The 19213-nt window shown below is 35.5% G+C and overlaps 2 protein-coding genes across 2 annotated transcripts; one reads left to right on the forward strand and one right to left on the reverse strand.

Annotated features, from left to right (window-relative positions):
• The first annotated feature begins 4836 nt into the window (after positions 1-4836).
• On the forward strand, positions 4837-6273 carry LOC106716698. Its single transcript, XM_045685808.1, has 4 exons — positions 4837-5051; positions 5280-5486; positions 5663-5743; positions 6086-6273. The coding sequence occupies exons 1-4, from the start codon at positions 5015-5017 to the stop codon at positions 6166-6168; spliced, it is 408 nt and encodes a 135-aa protein (XP_045541764.1). The 5' UTR covers positions 4837-5014; the 3' UTR covers positions 6169-6273.
• A 731-nt stretch (positions 6274-7004) lies between these two features.
• LOC123723103 lies at positions 7005-8393 on the reverse strand. The gene has a single exon (XM_045685654.1). The coding sequence runs from the start codon at positions 8391-8393 to the stop codon at positions 7005-7007; it is 1389 nt and encodes a 462-aa protein (XP_045541610.1).
• Positions 8394-19213: the final 10820 nt, after the last annotated feature.

Here is a 19213-nt window from a genome sequence, read left to right on the forward strand (position 1 = left end):
ACCTTCTTAACATGCCTTTTACTTTGGTGGGCAAACCTTTCATGATAAAGTTGCAGGACGTTATCAGTTGCTTCAACAGTGTTTATGTTAGGAGTGATGTTTGTTAAACATTGAATATTTAACTTGTACAGCCCTCCGTTCTTCACTCGTTTTCCAACTAATTTAACTTTGTCGTTCACTTTCAGATAACAAACTTCTCTCTTTGATATGAATTTGCTTTTATCTAACATGTCTTGTGCAGCAAGAACTGAGAAGAGATTTCTTTTAATTTCAGGAACATACCAGACATCATGAAGTCTAATATTTAACCTTTTGCCGTTTACAGTGGAAATTATATCAACCGCTCCTTTTCCAATAGCTTTAATCGTACCACTTGCTGTTGTCACTGTGTTATCTTGTTTGAAGTATTCAAAAGTGGCAAAAATGTCGTTGCGAAAGGTGACGTGATGAGTGGCACCATTGTCGACATACCAGTTATTTGGATCTTCAACTACAGTATTCATAGCTTGACTAGTAGTGATTTGCATTGCCAAAAGGTTAGTTTGGTTGGTATTTTGGGAGACTGTTGGCTTGGGAGGTCTTCCCGCAGAAATCCATTTTGAGCAGTTCTTTATTTTATTTCCAATTTGCTTACAATATGGGCATTTCAGCTTCTTCCCTTTCCGTTTGACTTCATCTCTATTGTTTGAAGTCACTAAAGCTTCAGCAGCAGTGTCTTCATTTTTGCAAAGTAATGCTTTTTCATGAGCACACAGTTGAGACGTAAGACTTTCTACAGTACGATTCTTCTTCGACAGTAAAATCCAACTCGACTTGAATGAGAAATAGGCTTCCGGTAATGTGTCAAGTATTTTGCATATTAACAATATATCCGGGAGATCAGACTTCTCATCTTTCGCTAGTTCAGTCTTCAATTCAAACCAGAGGTTCTTGATCTTAGACAGATGGGTAGTCATGTCGTGTTCAGGATTCTTTTTGTAACTGAAGAATTGCATACATAAATCATACGATCGATCTTCGGAAGTTCCATCATAGAGACGGTGAAGCTCGTCCCATACTTCTTGAGCAGTACGAAATCTCATAATTTTCTGTACATTTTCATCAGACATATTTGCTGTGAGTACCAGCTGTGCTGCGCAGTCAATTTCATGATACTTCTTAAGAGCTTTTTCATAAGCAGCCCTTGCTTCCTCTGACGCAACATCATTGTCAGATAGCACTGGCTTCTTTAAGGTACCATTTATTGCTCGTTCCAAATCATTTGCCGAACCTCGAAGCAGTAGGGTTACCTTATGTTTCCAGGTTGGCCAGTTTGCAGCACATTCCAACTTTCCTATATTAATTTCAAATTTGTTCATGGTAACGCTAACGCTCTGCTACCATATTAAAGTCCGTATTTAAGGATTTATTTTAATCAAAATTAATATTATAAGAAAAGTTAGAAAAACAATGACACTTGACATAACTAATAAAATATAGTGACATATGACATATCTAGTAAATAAAAACTCTATGATGTAGTTAAAAATCTTCAACCAGTGACTTTAACAGTTTTCAAACTGTTCCAATTTCAATCCGAATAATGTGCGTAACAGACCTAGGCGTCTACATAGCCCTTTGTCTTCATATGCCTTCTTGAGATTATTCCATGCTTCAAACCAGGTGGTTGCATTTCGCACGTGTGCAAAAGATGATGGATGTACCATTAAACATATTTTCGCAAGTGCACGTAGTTGTTTGCGACCGTCCGTGACTTTGGGAACTCCATGCGCCGACTCTTCGATGCAATCCCATAAATCCTCGTGGACCAGATACATTCGCATCAAAAATTTCCAATTGACATAATTAGAAATCCCACTGAGCTTTTCAAAATTTGCAGCTATTCCGGAACTATTTGCCGTAGATGTAGATAATGCCGACGACGCGTCCAATGGCGTTGCAGACCTATCTTTCGGCATCTCGTTTTTTGAAATTTAACTAATTTAACTAATTAAACTATATGACGCACATTTATTTAATGTGTTTTCTGGGCCCATAACCTGAAGGGTTTTGGGAAAAATAACACGGATTGAGTAATATAATTGAGATTTTTTAAGGACAGTGTTGCCAACCTCAAAAAACTAAAAAACAACAACTCGCCCTACAAAAAACAGTAGAAAACAGTAGGTAAAGAAAAAAAGGCAGATTTAATCATTTTGCTCATATAATTAAATAATAAACATTTTCTTAGTTACTAGACCACACATACATTATCACATATATTTATAATCACAACAACAAAAAACAAAGTAAAATTATTTTTCAACTTCATTATAATATTTTCACACTCATTTTTCTGAGGACTTTTCCCAGTCGATGAATCACTACTCATTTTATCAAAAACGTTGTAATTCTTGTTTTTTTTTAATAGACGCCGAAATTCAAAGAAACTGTTCAAGGTGTTGCGACTATAAAACAATACGCAATACAATAGGCGTGTAGCTGTCATTCATAAATTGGGATTTCTCCGTGCATAAAAATATGATTGTCAAACACATATGATGTAGTCGGGAATTCCCTCGAATTCCGACTAAAGAAGATACTGCCATCTAGTGTCATTGCGTTTTATTACGAAGCGGTTATTAAAAAAATTTGCATAGCAGTGTAATAGGTGATTCTGAACGCTAGTTGAAAAACAGTAGAAAATAGGAATGAAACAGAAAACATTGAAATCAATGTGAAAACAGCAAATCTACTGTTAAAACAGTAGGGTTGGTAACACTGATTAAGGAACACATCTGACTTAAGCCGCGTTCACATTTGCCTGACGTGTTGTGTCGTGATGCGTCAGAAAGGTATCGGTCTCATACAATTAATATGGTTGCGTGCACACTTCTCTGACGCAGTGTGTCGTGATGGCTTGTGTCGTGTCGCGTCAGTAGCGATCCCGGTCCGCGTCAGTTGGGTGAGGTGCGGGGGACGGCGCAGCGACACGACACAGCGGGTCGGACTAGTGTGCACGCGCACGTGTCGTGTTGTGACGCGTCAGAAGGTATGGACGACGAGCTGATCGAGTACGTACGACAATATAAAGCGATTTATGATACAAAATGTAAACAATATAAGGATCAATCTATTAAAACTAAACTATCTTTTTGTATTTACTGGATGTATCCAATATCTTCTTCTCTTTTTTTGTTTTATTAGAAGTGTTGCCAGTGCCAATAACTGCATATCTTCTTCATAATCTGAATCCGAATCGGATGATTCATGAAAAAACATTGCGAATGTGTAAACTCTCCGAGAGCTATAACGGAACTGATTAAAAATGCGTCATAACGCGTCACATAGATGTGAACAGTAGCCATCACGACAGAAAGCATCACGACACGACACGTCAGGCAAATGTGAATGCGGCTTAAAAGCCGCGTTCACATTTGCCTGACGTGTTGTGTCGTGATGCGTCAGAAAGGTATCGGTCTCATACAATTAATATGGTTGCGTGCACACTTCTCTGACGCAGTGTGTCGTGATGGCTTGTGTCGTGTCGCGTCAGTAGCGATCCCGGTCCGCGTCAGTTGGGTGAGGTGCGGGGGACGGCGCAGCGACACGACACAGCGGGTCGGACTAGTGTGCACGCGCACGTGTCGTGTTGTGACGCGTCAGAAGGTATGGACGACGAGCTGATCGAGTACGTACGACAATATAAAGCGATTTATGATACAAAATGTAAACAATATAAGGATCAATCTATTAAAACTAAACTATCTTTTTGTATTTACTGGATGTATCCAATATCTTCTTCTCTTTTTTTGTTTTATTAGAAGTGTTGCCAGTGCAAATAACTGCATATCTTCTTCATAATCTGAATCCGAATCGGATGATTCATGAAAAAACATTGCGAATGTGTAAACTCTCCGAGAGCTATAACGGAACTGATTAAAAATGCGTCATAACGCGTCACATAGATGTGAACGTCAGGCAAATGTGAATGCGGCTTTACATGGTAGAAAAAAGCAAAGGGAAAGAGTGGCAGTGTTAGACACCATAGATTATGCAACCGGATAAACATTCATCGATTAATCGATACAAATATCATAGAGTATAATTAATTACAAATTGATTGGTTTATATTATTTCCAACAAGATCTAACAAATAGACAAAAGTAAAACTTTTTTAAAAATAAATTCCATTCTCAAATTCTACAATTCCATGAAATGTGTTTGAAATTGATAAAAATAAAATATAACTTGCAGTCGAGAAAACCTCGAGAGATTGAAACAAATGATATGCACTCCCGTTTCGGGCATGAACACAATGTAAGTTTGAAATGAGATTGCATTTGGCCATTGCGTTTGGCAGCGCTGGCGGGCGCTCGCTGACCGGCACGGCATGCATAACAAACTATACCGCAAACTGTTCGCCGACACACAATAAATATACGCCCGTCGATACCTTAAGACACCGACTGAATACGCAATGTATGGAATGAAAATGTTACACTAAATTTTTTGTCTAGACCTAAACATTTGAAACAAAATAATTATGTTTCAAACACCAAAGATCCACAACTAAGTAACTTATAAAAGCGCCATCTATTTTGTCAATTTGTTAATTTTTTTGAGACTCACTTTCGGTGCTTATTGTAGTGAAAATTGGGTTAGTTCCAGGGGGGGTACACTTCCATACATTTGACATTTATCAAAAGAGAGCGGCTCCATCTATTAATTGTATCTGAAAACTTAAGTTAAGTTAGTTAGCACAAAATCACAACAGATGTCGCCACAAAAGCTACAATTGTATTACTAAACATTTTATCATATAAATTTTAGTAATATATATATTTGACGATTAAATAACAAAATCTACAAACAATATTATGTTTTAAGTGTGTTCAAACAAAAAAAATCTTAGAGTTCCTCGGCCTTACTGTAGTTTTTGCGACGTGACATACGTGTTGAATTGAGTTCAACAACATCGCGATAGGACGCTATTTGTGTTGGTTAAAAGTTTAATTCAACGTTCATTTTGAAAATGCCCAAACTGTGTTCATTTGGATGCGCTTTCAGTGGTAAGTTCAGTTTTTTAATATTGGCTGAAATGTATCTCCATTAGCCATTAATTATACTCATAGTATTTTCTATAATCTACACATATTATGCCAGTTGCAAAAAAGTACTGATATTTTGTAGAAAAGCAATAGTATTATACAATTCTTTCATACCAGTTTGTCTAGATAACAAATAATAAGCTATCAAATCATCAATCTTGCACAACTCTTGTTTATTTTCAATTCCAGGTGTCCCAATGCATCGTTTTCCTCATGCTGATAAGTTCGCTGAGCGTTTTAGGGCTTGGGTCAATCTTGTTGGTGGGAAACTGGAAACTCCAGTTGATTATGATTATTACTCGAAAAAGTTAGTTTGCGACATACATTTTACTGCGAGAGATCGAAACCGTAATAAACGATTAAATGCATTGGCAGTTCCATCACTTCATTTACATGGTGAGTTATTTGTCAAAAACAAGACAAATTTAAAATATTTATATGTAAGAAGCCTTGTTTGCTTCTTACACACGCAATAAATTAAGTTACTTTTAACTAATTTTAAAGTTTAGTGACTTTAAATATTTGTCAATGTTTAGTATTTCATGTGTTAAAACAAATTTTGAATTTCTTAGGAACATCAGATAGCAGCATATTGGGACCAAGTTTAGTTGATGTCGGAAACCAACCTTCTACTTCACATCATTTCAATACAGGTAAAAATCTATAGTAAATGGGTATTATCTTAAACTTTTAGTCAAAATCAGTATTGATAACAATAAATAAATTTATAATGACTGTGTTTTCAAAGAAATGCCAATATTTATTTGACATCTATTACTTATACTTATGTCATAAACCACCATTTGTAAATTCCTTGTCTACTTGTAAATTTCTGAATGTCTAAATGTTAGTCTTAAATAGGCTAACTTCTCATACATATAATAAATTAAACAACATTAAATTAATTTACAAGTTTTTGCAGTAATTTTAAATAATCAAAAAATAAATCAAAATTTTGTACAATTCATGGATTAAAACAAAATATGATTTTTTAGGAACACCAGGCAGTAGCACATTGGGACCAAGTACAGTTGATGTTGGAAGTCAACATTTTTATAAAAGCCAAAGAATACAATAAAAAGAAATGGTTATGTTATCCAAATAAACACTTGCAAAATTATTTCCAAGACCTTCAAAAAATAACAGAATCTTTTTTAAAACAAACAGGTCCCAAACGAAATATACGGAAAAATATTAAAACTTTTGCAGATGTTTTGATAGACAGTCCTTTTAGTTGTGTCATGCACAAAGAAAAATTAAAAGAATATTTCTTTGATCTAACTGTAAGTCTTTTACTATATAGTTGGTGTAGATCCATTAATCGTATTTTATCCGGAAAACTGACATACAATGGAGACGATGAAACTAAAGTTTTAGCACGAATGTATTTTGATAAATATAAACATTATAAAAATAAAAAATGACTAACAAAATGTGCTTATTTTATTTTTTATCATATTCTATGAAATTTCTGTTCATTCACCTTATAAAATACTAAATTATTAGTTGGTACAGTGGCACATCAATGGTAATTAAACCAATTCAATAGTGCCCGTCTTGTATGAAACTCTCATATTTAGACGGTTCTATAGTGAGATGTGCCAACTAATGTTAGAATTAATATTAACAGCATCTAAAATACATACCAATATATATATAGGTATAGATACTGTCATTAGTTCCGGAAACAATTCATAGAGGCGCTGCTGCGCCGGTTGGCATAAAGTAGCAGTGAGAGTGCACTCTTTTCCCATATATTACTGTACTCTTTGGTTAGTTCGTAAAAGGACCATGTTTTATAGTACGTTAATTAAATTGCATCGAATGAGGAACGTATTTGTGTCGTCTGAATAATGAAATATGTAGTGAGAAACGCGGGCATTGCTTCTCACGAACATAACTTCATTGTATCAGTCACCATGAGTGATAAGTATATTGAGTTTGTTCCGAGCGGAACAAAGTTACGTGACAAACAAGGCTCTGCGCCGAGTTGAGTGAAGCGTCGCAAGCGATCCATATATCGGTGACTCTGCCACCTTTTAATATGGAATGGATGAGTACCAACTGCAAGATTAAATGCTGCAACTTGTCTTCTGGATTTTCGCGCCATATGATTCGTCGAAAATCAACATCCGTCTCAGACACCTTGACTTGTCTGTACATCTTAACGATGTCTGCAACGAGGCATATTGGAAACTGACGCCAATTCATCAGGATCTGACGCAACTCTGGTTGGAGAGCTGGACCGACCAAAAGATCCTGATTCAACGACGCTCCATTTGTTCCCGGACACGACGCATCGAAAACAACTCTCACCTTGGTGGTAAGCTTGTCATTTCGCACTACTGCGTGATGTGGTAAATACACCGCATCAGTCGTGTCTTTATCATCGACCTTCTCCATGTGGCCAAGGTCCAAGTATTCATTGATGACCTTGACATATTCTTTCTTCATCTCAGGGTCTCGTAAAAACCGCTTTTCTAAAATAAGAAACCTTTTCTGGGCAATTTGTTTCGAGTCACCATATTTGCATTTTGGATCCGGTGTGCGAAAGGGCAACCTAACCACGTAACGACCAGATTCGTCTCTACGCGTCGTTTCCGTGAACAATCTTTCACACAACTGCTCTTCTTCCGTCAGATATGTTTTCTCAACATCATAATGGTCGGACTCCAACTCCCAGAACTTCCGTAAGAGCTCACTCTCATTTGAATGAGCTGAGTGCAAGCTAACAATAACGTTGTGACATGTTTCCGATTGGCTGCCTCTTTCTTCAACTTCACCAGAAAGGATCCAACCAAATCTAGTATTCTGTGCAAGAGGGTAGCCCGGCGGACCCCTAATCAACCCTTGCAACAGAATTTGGCTGTAGACTTCGGCACCTAACAGAACATCGATTTTGTTGGGTGTGCCAAACGAAGGGTCAGCTAAAACCTCACAAGATAATGAAGGCAACATCGGGACGACAATCTTCCTATCAGGCAAGAGAGACGTCACTTTGTTCATAACATACGCCTTGACAGAGATGACAAAACTGGGGTCGTGACGGGACTGAATTTTCATGGTTACCATGAACTTACAGGCCAATGACGCTTGGGGGTCACCGCCCAGACCTGAGATTACAGTTTTGATGGGATGTCTTTTTAATCCCAATAACTGGACCGCGGACTCCGTAATGAACGAAGCCTGAGACCCCTGGTCTAACAGGGATCTTAAACAAATCAAAGATCCAGTTCTCGCCTCTACATCAATCAAGGCCGTGGCCAAGAGTACGTGTGTACTAGCCTTGGCGAAACACGTCATAGCTCGTGTGGACTCACCCGCTGAAGATGAAGCTGCTTCTGACGCAACAACATCGCTACTAATGGACTGACCTGGATTACTATCATCAGTTTTCGGGGTACTTTTAGGGTGAAGAAGCGTATGATGTCTTCTTCGACAAAGATGACACCTTGTAGATTGCCGGCAGGTATACATGGAGTGGCCTGCGCTCAAACAATTAAAACACAGCCTACTGGTTTGGACAAACCTACGTCGATTTTCTACATCTTCCTGGGCAAACTTTTTATAATTACATAACTTGTGTCCTTTATCAGTACAAAAAACACAACTGATATTATGAGTGGTGGTTACATGTAATGCCGTAGCATTTTTTGGCTTAGTGTTACCTTGCTTATTTACATTATTTGAACCTAGGCATTCTAATGCCCTAAACCTATTTTCTAAGAAAGTTTTAAATTGACTCAGTTCTGGTAATTTATTTGAACAATCGTTAATTAAATTTTCCCACAATTTCCGTGACTCTGGATCAAGTTTTTGGCTGACAATATAAATAACAAGTATGTCCCGTGAACCAACGTCAACCCCTAAGTTTTCAAGTGTATGTAAACATTCGTTCGTTGTGTCAAGTAATTCTTTAACGGCACTTGAAGACTCCACGGTGATATTCCTTTGGTTCATGAATCTTTTTAAAATACAATTGGCCAAAAACTTTTTATTGTTATATCTACTCTCCAATTGGGCCCAACAGGTAGTATAATTATCGGCCGTGATGGGTATATGTCGTAACAATTGCTCAGCTTCTCCTTGCAAATGGCTCTTAAGATAATGGAGTCGTTGTACATCGTCTAAACTTGGGTTATTGTGAACGAGAGACACAAACAGGTCTCTAAAACTAGTCCACTCCACATACTTGCCAGAAAACGTTGGGATGTCTATCTTCGGTAGGCGTACACATCCCTGTGTACGCCTACCGAACCTTTGGATTCGCTATTTGAAGATTGTGTTATCGGCGCAGTCGCCCGCAATTTCACCAAGGCTCCTTTTAATTTCGATTTAAATTCAATATAAATCTCCTCAACTTCATCGAAGCGATCTGATTTATAATAATCAGAGGATTCAAACTCTGTGCCTTCCGATTCAAAAATCATCCTCTGATGACCCTCCTTAAACGATGTCCAACACTCCTCCAAATTATCCAAACGCGTTTCGACATTTGACAATGTTATTATTATTATTTATTTATTTTGGAAAATTTACACTTACACAGTTATACTTTCAAATATTACATGCCCCGCAAAACTGCTTACGCAGTTTGACTGCAGGTCACTCGCTTTACATTACTTAAATGGTTACAATGAATTTAACAAGTGTTTTTTTAATAATTGTTTAAATTTACCAAGTTTAGGCTCACGTCTTATGTCCTCAGGTAAACTAATTAATTAAGAAACGGCTTAACTCACGTTTGATCGTCCGGTGACGGCACCGACTAGTTTCGAACCCATCGGGGGTCCATCTTCAGGGCGAGTGTTTAATCCGAAGACTTCGCGGTCGCGTCGCGTCTCGCACTGCGGGCCATAGCGCGTAGCGCGCGGCTCGAGGGGGCGGCGGGCGCGGGGAGCGCAGTGGCCGTTGCGTGCGTCGGCGACGGCGATGTCGACGAGTTCAAAATTGATGAGTCACTGTTGTTGTTAACATTAAACGGGGCGCAAAACGTACTGACGATGTCCGACACGTATTCAACACCATCTTCGTTGTTCTTCTGCTTCGATCTCAGCAACACGGGTTCCCACGCCGGAGACAGAGACCAACCCTTATCTCTGTTAAGATGGACCCCCGATGGGTTCGAAACTAGTCGGTGCCGTCACCGGACGATCAAACGTGAGTTAAGCCGTTTCTTAATTAATTAATTATGATGTCTCACGAAAGTTTAAACAATTTAACCTCAGGTAAACTGTTTAGTAAATATGGATAAAGATAATCTTATCCTTTGACTGTTTGCCAAAATTTATTTTGTTTTTAATTATTCTGTTTTTAATATCCTCCTGATATTTGAGCAAACGATCCATATTTAAAATGATAAATAAGAAGGATACTTTAACACAAGACACTGATACTAAACACGCAACAAATAAAAAAAAACAAACAATAAAATAAAACGATCAAATCAAGTAATAAGATACAAGGTAAGTAGAAAACACTAGTCCAAAGTTGAATGCAAAAGTTTTACAAGTTTATTAATTATTCGAAATACTACAAGTGTAAGGGACTCGATATTAAATTTTACTGAGTCCAAATTACAAAAAAACAGAAATGATACAAGAAAGGTCGGGTGTAATAGTCGTTTAATTAGGATTAGCCGCAAGCACGTATAAACAATTAAATCAAACGCTTGCGTGAATTTATATCGTACAGCGCCATCTTGTGTCTTTAGAACAAAAACTTAACAACTTTCGCGTTGTTACGCCTGAACATGCCCTTCACGGCGCCGCGCATCATCGGCATCGAGAGGAAGTATAACTACGCCCTCTACGATCTGCTGCTCCTGCTCATCATATTTTTGCATAGGTATTTATGATTTCTTTTGCATTTGACAGCATTATTATGTAATCTTTAACGCAAAAAGAACAATCAAACAAAATAGTTATTGCAAAATTCCTCTGCCGAAACATTGCTATTAAAGTCCTGTTATCAGTGTCTTTAAAATATTAAGAATATGTTTTGAAACTAATGTTTCGTCAGTGAAAACCTACAACAAAGCTTCATTCACCAGCCGCAACAACAAAAACAATTTATTCTATTTATAGAGAAGACAGAAGGACGTCTTTATCTTTAAATGTCACTCCGTCAATTAAGATAACGACAAAGTGCAGTTCGCGTCTCCATGCAATTTAATATAATTGTTTAAACGTATAATAAACTACTGAATTATTTGTTTACGTACTTTACATCGCAAAGATTATAGCGTATTTCAGCCGGGTATAGTGCAGTTTTCCAACAGTCAAAGAATTTTTTGAATTAGTTCAGTAGTTTTGGAGTATATTCAATGCAAATGCACACAAATCTTTCCTCTTTATAATATTGAATAAGTATCCGGGTTAGACTCTTGGATATTAATAAGTTTGTTAACTTTTCTATTTTCATTAAAATAAAGCCTCAACAAAGTCCAAAAAAAATTCAAGTTTTCACTAACTAAGTGTTATAGGTCAAGAATTTAAGCATTCTATTGTAAAGGCTCTTAATTCCCACGGCTTATTAACTTGCTTTTAGGCTGAATTACATCGCTCGTGAAGTACAGACAAGTGTACACGAGTGCAGGCGTCACTCCGCAATGCACATCGAATTTTTACTGAGAATTTCGACTACTTGTAACAGAAGCGAAGAGGTACTCTTGTCTTTTATTAGACAACTAGTAGACTGTGGTATGTATAGTTAAATTCACTTACATCTTCTATATCTCTTAGTTACTAAAGCTAGAGGTGGGCTAATTTATTAGGCCATATTTGACATCTATCAACTTTAGGTTCATAGTGAGGTGAGCTTCTCGAAAACATCCATTAAAGGGAATGAATCAAATCGTACTTCATTCATTTGTTTTGAAAAATCTATGTTTTTCGTTCGAATTTTTTGTAACATCCTTAAATGTTTAAAAACAAAAGAGTTCACTGACGCAACATTGTTTTTTTAAATCAAAAGATGGAAAACGATCACCTGAATTCGTCGAAATAGCAAAGTGACCGTTGTCCATAGACAACTGCAAATACAGATGCGTTGCCTACCTTTAATTAATGAAGAAGGGAACGCAGAGTAAGAAATTTAGGAATAATTTTTTATTTCATTAAAAAAAATTAAACAATTCTGATTATTACTGAGCACTTAGTACACTTATAGCAGTTTTAAATCAATTTTTTTTAGATGTTATAATCATATTCATTATTTGAAAATTAATACAAAATCTTAAAAAAAGTACTCACTTCAATATTAATTAAAAACAGTAAAAGCAAGTTTATACAAAACATTTTTCATCTAACCAAAAAAGTATTTACATAAACTAAGTATAAAAAGGCAATCTTGCGAACGCAGAACATTACAGAGACAAAAAAAATCGTTTAAAATTATCGTAAAAAAGATTTACGATCCAACAAGCAAGAAAGGTGAGTCCGTTCGTAGTATCTACTCTACATACTTACCCCTCTGCGTTACGGGCGTAAGTTATGTTAATTTTTTTTGCACATTTCTTTCTTTGCATATTAAGAGTTACTAGACTAGTTTATAACACATGGGATAGCTGGGAAAGAACCCAGGACAGTAACCAGTCCGCTCCGGTAAGGTGCTTAAGAAACATGCCATCGACGCTCATTGGATATGTACATCAATGATAATAGCATCTACCTATAATATATAAAATTCTCGTGTCACAGTTTTCGTCACCGTACTCCTCCGAAACGGCTTGATCGATTCTCATGACATTTTGTGAGCATATTCAGTAGGTCTGAGAATCGGCCAACATCTATTTTTCATAACCCCCTCCCCATTTTTTTTTTAACTGCACGCGGACGGAGTCGCGGGCGACAGCTAGTATTATATAAATTTTTAAAAGAAGAACAGTGGAGACTGTAATTGTAAAATAGAGTAAATATTTTCCTATTAGTTTAAGAGGTAATTCATTCAATTAAAGTTAATTATCAGTTCAATTAAAATAAAGTTTTCTATCAGGTTAAATGAACCCTTAAGTCTTTTAAAATATACGATAATTCTCCATCTCAAAATGGTAATTGAAAAAGGCAAAAGTTTGTTCTAATCTGAAGTGGACGGATTGTCTCGCCGATGGCCAATCTCAGTTCAATCTCTAAGTTGTTAAATTAAAAACTTACATAAAGACTTTGTACAAAAGAAAAGGTAAAAACCAACGTATGATCTTCATAGTAATAGTTGGTAACGGATAGCTAATATTAGAGAAACATTGAATTGACTTCAATTACCATAGTGGATTACTTACCTAATAAGAATACGTTTACACCCCTGTTTTAATATCTTCAGCTATATGTCACAATGTCTATACAGTATGTTCTTAGTGATAATGACAGCGCCATCTGTCGCTCTCCCTTCGTAAAAAATAATGGTGTCGACCTAATAGGCGTGACAATTCATCCTTTAAATGGCTTTGGTACGACATATTACTACAGGACGTAAGGGAAATGTTACAAAAGTTTTATCAGATTGAGAACTGAAATATTCCATTTGGTGTAGTGATTGTGGTTGTCATTTAAATTAAATTCAACAAGATACAAAATAAAATTAATTAATTAGGCTAGAATTTGTTAATATGTAGTTTTAACTGAAAATTAAACATAACTAAACTGTTGCACACTAACAGCCGTACACAAAGACGTTTAATGGTCCATCTTCAGTATATATTTTGTATTAGGAATCTATATCAAGGAATTTACGCTAAGTAAGAATTAAAGAAAGAAATAGATAGACGTGTGGGTAACGCCTGGAAACAATTCTGGAGCTTCAAAGATATTATGACAAATCGAGATATCAGCATGTTTATCAAGCGAAAGCTTTTTGATACCTGTATTCTACCTATAATGACATACGGTTGTCAGACTTGGGCAATCACAAAGGCTCAAAAAAAAATAAATCAGTGTGCCAGAATGCCATGGATAGAAGTATGATGGGCGTGAGATTGTCGGACAGAATAAGAATTTCAAATGTCAAGAAGCATACCAGAGCAAAAGACGTCACATTCGTAGCCAAAAAGCTGAAATGGAAATGGGCGGGCCATACTATTAGAGGAAAGGAAAAATGGTCGAAATTAATAATGCACTGGTATACTAAACACAAGAACAGAAAAAGAGGTAGACCATGTACACTTTGGGTAGACGAGATAAAAGCAGTAGCGGGGAGTGCATGGCCCAGAACAGCGAGAGACAGAAGAATGTGGTCCAAAATGGAGGAGGCCTTTGTCAAATTGACACACGGACAATGATTGTTTTTTTATTAATTATAACGTTAAATTATGTTTGTTTGTTTATTGTCTGAATAAAGGCTTATATTATTATTATTATATTATTATAAGAATTAAAGAGCCTTGAGTAAGGCAGTAAGCTATTTAAGATTTTACGTTTGCTTGTGCACTTAAGTAGAAAATTTGCTGAACAACTATTTGGTAAAGTTTCTAGTTCGTGTGTAGAAGGCAATTAAACCAGTACCTATCTTGTTTCATGCTTAACGCAAGAAGACGTTTGATAGACAGACGATTTAACTTTTTGTATTAACGTTTGGCTAAATAACTAAAAATAATAGTTAAGTGATTTTTATAAGATACCAGCTGTAAGTGACATGCGACATCAATAACCTTCCGGTTAAAGGTTAACGCGCATTGCTTCACTCATTGTCCTGCCGACACAGCTCTCCGCTTCTTTGTTTCCTTATTTGCTTTGTTACGGGGACAATTATCTTTGTGAAGATACGGTAATGTGTTGTTATTTCAAACATTTCTAGCGTTATTTTCATTTAAAATAAGCAACGACCGTTATTACCTTAATGACAGTTTATTCTAGCAAAAAGTGTATTTGTTACTAGTTTTATAATAAATTGTTTTGAAAGATGTTGAAATAATCTATTTGTGAGTACTATCTATCATTGCATTATTTCACACACTCAGTTGAAATCTGTTCTAATGTTATAAAGAGAAATGATTTGTATTTTTGTATGTAACTAATAAACTCAAAAGCTATGGAATGATTTCATATGTATAATTCATATGCCATTAGATAGCTACATTATTACACAATGAATTTGGGGTATACTTATTACAAGATTTTTTTTAGTTTCTTGCAAACGAAGTCAGGGGAAAACTAGCTTTTTTATTAATTTTATCTCATAACTGGAATATCACGTTCATAAAGTAATTTATTAATACTGAAATGTAGTAAAATATGGTCCCTCTTATTTTAGAAGTTGACAAATGAGTGAGCGGCCCCTGAATTCGCTGAAATAGCGAAGCGATAGCTGCCTATAGACATCAGCAATTGCAGATGCGTTACCTTTCTTTAATTGACGGAGGAGAGGCGCTCAGAAAGAAGACATTTCCCCTTCCTATGCGTCTTCCTTCCGCCCTCCTCCGTCAACCCACTTCCCCTTTCTAGCCTTTCTTAACGAGAAAATGGGAGACTTAAATTAGGCCTCCGGCACGATACTTCTATTAAAACGATGCTTTAATTTAATGCTTATTTTTATATGTAATTGTTTTGTTCTTTACATTTGCTTAATTAAAATTTAATTATTTCAATAAATTCCCTTACAATTTTACTCCACGTTTAACACTGTAGGGGATTAGAGCAAAGTCGGTATAATTAGGTAGAAAATATTTTTTCGCTACTCCTTAATCGGATTAAACGGGTGTTGTTAAATCCAAACAACCTCTGTTTTTTTAAACACAGTTATTCATGGGTGTATTTTTTATTTCAAAATGATTACTCATTATGTTTTACCATATAACATTTTTTATCATCCAATTGAGACTTTTAAGGGATGAATTATGAAAAAAAAATCTCACAAAAACTCTATACAAATTTTCAAGTCTGAGTCTTAATAGTTTTGCCTGTTTGTTGTTACATATATTATAATTGATTCGCTTTGTTTATTTTTTATAATTTGCTCTTATGTTTACGTGCTTGAGCATTTATAACAAATTTTCTAGAATTTTATGTTCTATTAAAACAAAATTTCTAGCAGTATATTCACATATCTTGCATAATCTCCAACAAAGTTTCACTTTGATATTTGGACAGTTTAGTGAGAGGTGTCCAAGAATGCATGCAAAGTCCTGTGAATAACTTTATAGGGTTGTGATTAAACAGCGGCGTGCAATTGTATTAAACGCATGGCTGAGCTCGAAGCGTTATCTGCATACCCCCACCCAGTCCACACTGGCTACCAATGATACCTTTTGAATGTTATTAAATAGGCTATAGGACAGATAATACTCGTAAAATAGGTTTTTCCGCATCATCCATTACCTTGAGAACGATGAGAATTGCGGGAAATTATAACTACTTTGTTGATTTGATTACTTGTTTATAATAAACGTAAGCAAATGAAATAAAGTTATTTTTTTCCATGCATCATCAACAAAGTCATCGTTGGTAAGAGATGCTGTAGATGTCTTTAAGCATCATCACAAACATAAGTCACTTGTCGACCTCATTTAATGTTCTTTCAATTACGATTAGAAAATATTAGTCCAAATAAATTGTACATTATTTATGTATATTGTATGATATGTATATAAATGCTAAAGATTGTTAACGTCAACAACCAGAGCAGGAATGAACTTTACAATTAATGTAATGTTTCAGCAGACTCCACATTTTAATACCTGCTGGAAAATTAATTTGAAATAACTGATACCGGATTGAATTTAACTTCGAACGTCATTTAACTTTCACAAACAGTAAATGTGAAAGATTATTTATTGAACTGGTAAAGTTCGTAATTTATTCGGCTAAAGCACGACTTGAGAATGTACGCCTGCCCTAGGCGACCGAAGTACTTAATGGCCTATAAAAAGGTTAAAGGTAATGTTTGAAACAGCAATATAGATAAAATGACATGAAAGTACCGCTTAGAAAGGTCAAGCTTATAACTGTGTCATAAGTATGAAAATTATAATAGTACTTGCTGGCGCCCGCGATTGCGTCCGCGCGATATTAAAAGTAACTTAATAAGTAGCTGATGAGTTCTTTCAGACTATGTTCGACATCTGTGTCAAATTTCATCAAGATCCGTTGAACCGTTCTGGAGATACCTTCAAACAGACATCCATCCATGTATCCTTCTATCCATCCATACATCCATCTAAACATTTATAATATTAGTAAGAACTAAGATTATGCTCGGACATCGCGGACATCGGACATAGCGGTATTCATGAAATCAGATAAGAAGTTGAATTTATACTTGAATGCAAAAAACTCTTATCTCACCTTATACTTGCTGTACACAAACTGTAAATGTTTATAACACCGTTCACATTTCCGTTTTTTTAATACAAAAACAAAACAATCACTTACATACTTAACTAAAAGTTGTTTTAACTTAATGTATACTATTTAAGTTTAAACAATGAAAAGCTTTGACGCAAAAGTTCAGATAGTTAAGAGATATCCGAGGGCTGAACGGTGACTTACCAGCTTGTATATTTTTATATAAATACATTTCATGTTTTTCATGCCATTAACGACCCGGTCTTGTGACTACTTGTGACAACTTTTTATATTCCTACCAATTATGTGTCTTGAATTACGCGAAATTCATTGAATGATTTCGTATTTTCAAGTTGAATGGTCGATAAACTTTCGTGTGGTCGCGTCCGTTGCACTTCGAAGCGCGTTTCCGTCCGATTTGGTTTTTACGATGCGATGTTCTCTTTGAGGCGTCAAGCCGCCGATACAACGGTGACAATGTTTTCGTTACACAAACCGCCGCCCACTTTTATGGCTTTTCTTCACCTTGTAATACAGTGTTTTAAGCTTTAAAATGTTATCTAAATTTTAATATTTTATGAAATGTAAAGCGCTATACAGTCATATTTTTTGGCTAATTTGTACAAAAAAAAATACATCGAACATGTTAAATATAAACGAAAGCGTTACACAAAACCGGGCATCAAATAATTAATTATACAAACACGTAAATCGACAAAAAATATTCATTTACGTACACTTAAATAAGTATTCTTACAAAATACTGATAATAAAAAAATCCACAAACACATTGTTTTGTTTATTGTTCTAATACTATGACTATTTATAAAGATGTTTACGATTTTTCAAACCTTTACAGTCTTTGGTAATACTTAACAAAGATTAATCCTTGAAGCAACAAAAACAGTAACATCGCCAACGTTGTAAAATAAATGTCAAAACAACATTTTAGAGTAAGTCTCCCCCCGTTTTTACAATCGCCCTCAATGATCCGTTGCAAGCTTAAAACAGTTTGTTATTATCAAACATGGTACACTAAAATAAGCATTATGACTAATGTAATACATTTCATAATCGCGTGCAGTAAATGTGAAACTAATAAATATGTATTCGAAAGTTGGTTGTAAGAAGTATATTATTTTATAAATTCAATAAAAAAGGCTAACATGGACACGACCACACGAAAAATATGTCCAATTTTGATATGAATTATTGCTCGCAAGAAAACAACTGCACGGCAAATGGAGGCGAGAAAAATTATACATTCGAAGTTGGATCCATGTTTTTCTTATTAAAACAATTAACTATGTTTTTAATAATAGGTACATGCTCGCTAAAGGCAAAAATAATTGAAATTAATATTAACATTTTTACTGCATTTATTATTGACAAATGCTATGCTACTAGCGTATCTTTCTTAAACATGAAATGAACCATTAATGTTTTTTTTTTTACGAAAATAAACGATTATATTTTTCCTATAAATAGAATTTAGTGTTAAAGAACTTCGTTCATAGGCTACCTATAAAAACTTGGGTTATTAAATAAAAAATAACCTATTCGATAAGTCATTTGAGAGACGAACTAATGTATAAGTCATACCTGTAATTATTAAATTACTAGCTTTTACCCGCGACTCCGTCCGCGCGGAATAAAAAAAAAAAGAAAAGAAAACGGGGTAAAAATTATCCTATGTCCTTTTCCTGGTCCTAAGCTACCTGCCCACCAATTTTCAGTCAAATCGATTCAGCCGTTCTTGAGTTATAAATGGTGTAACTAACACAACTTTCTTTTATATATATAGATTTAAAGGTCGAACGCATTGCTTGGAAGCCAGTTCAACAACAG

Source organism: Papilio machaon, chromosome W (genome assembly GCF_912999745.1).
Source record: "Papilio machaon chromosome W, ilPapMach1.1, whole genome shotgun sequence".
Taxonomy (NCBI): Eukaryota; Metazoa; Arthropoda; class Insecta; order Lepidoptera; family Papilionidae; genus Papilio; species Papilio machaon.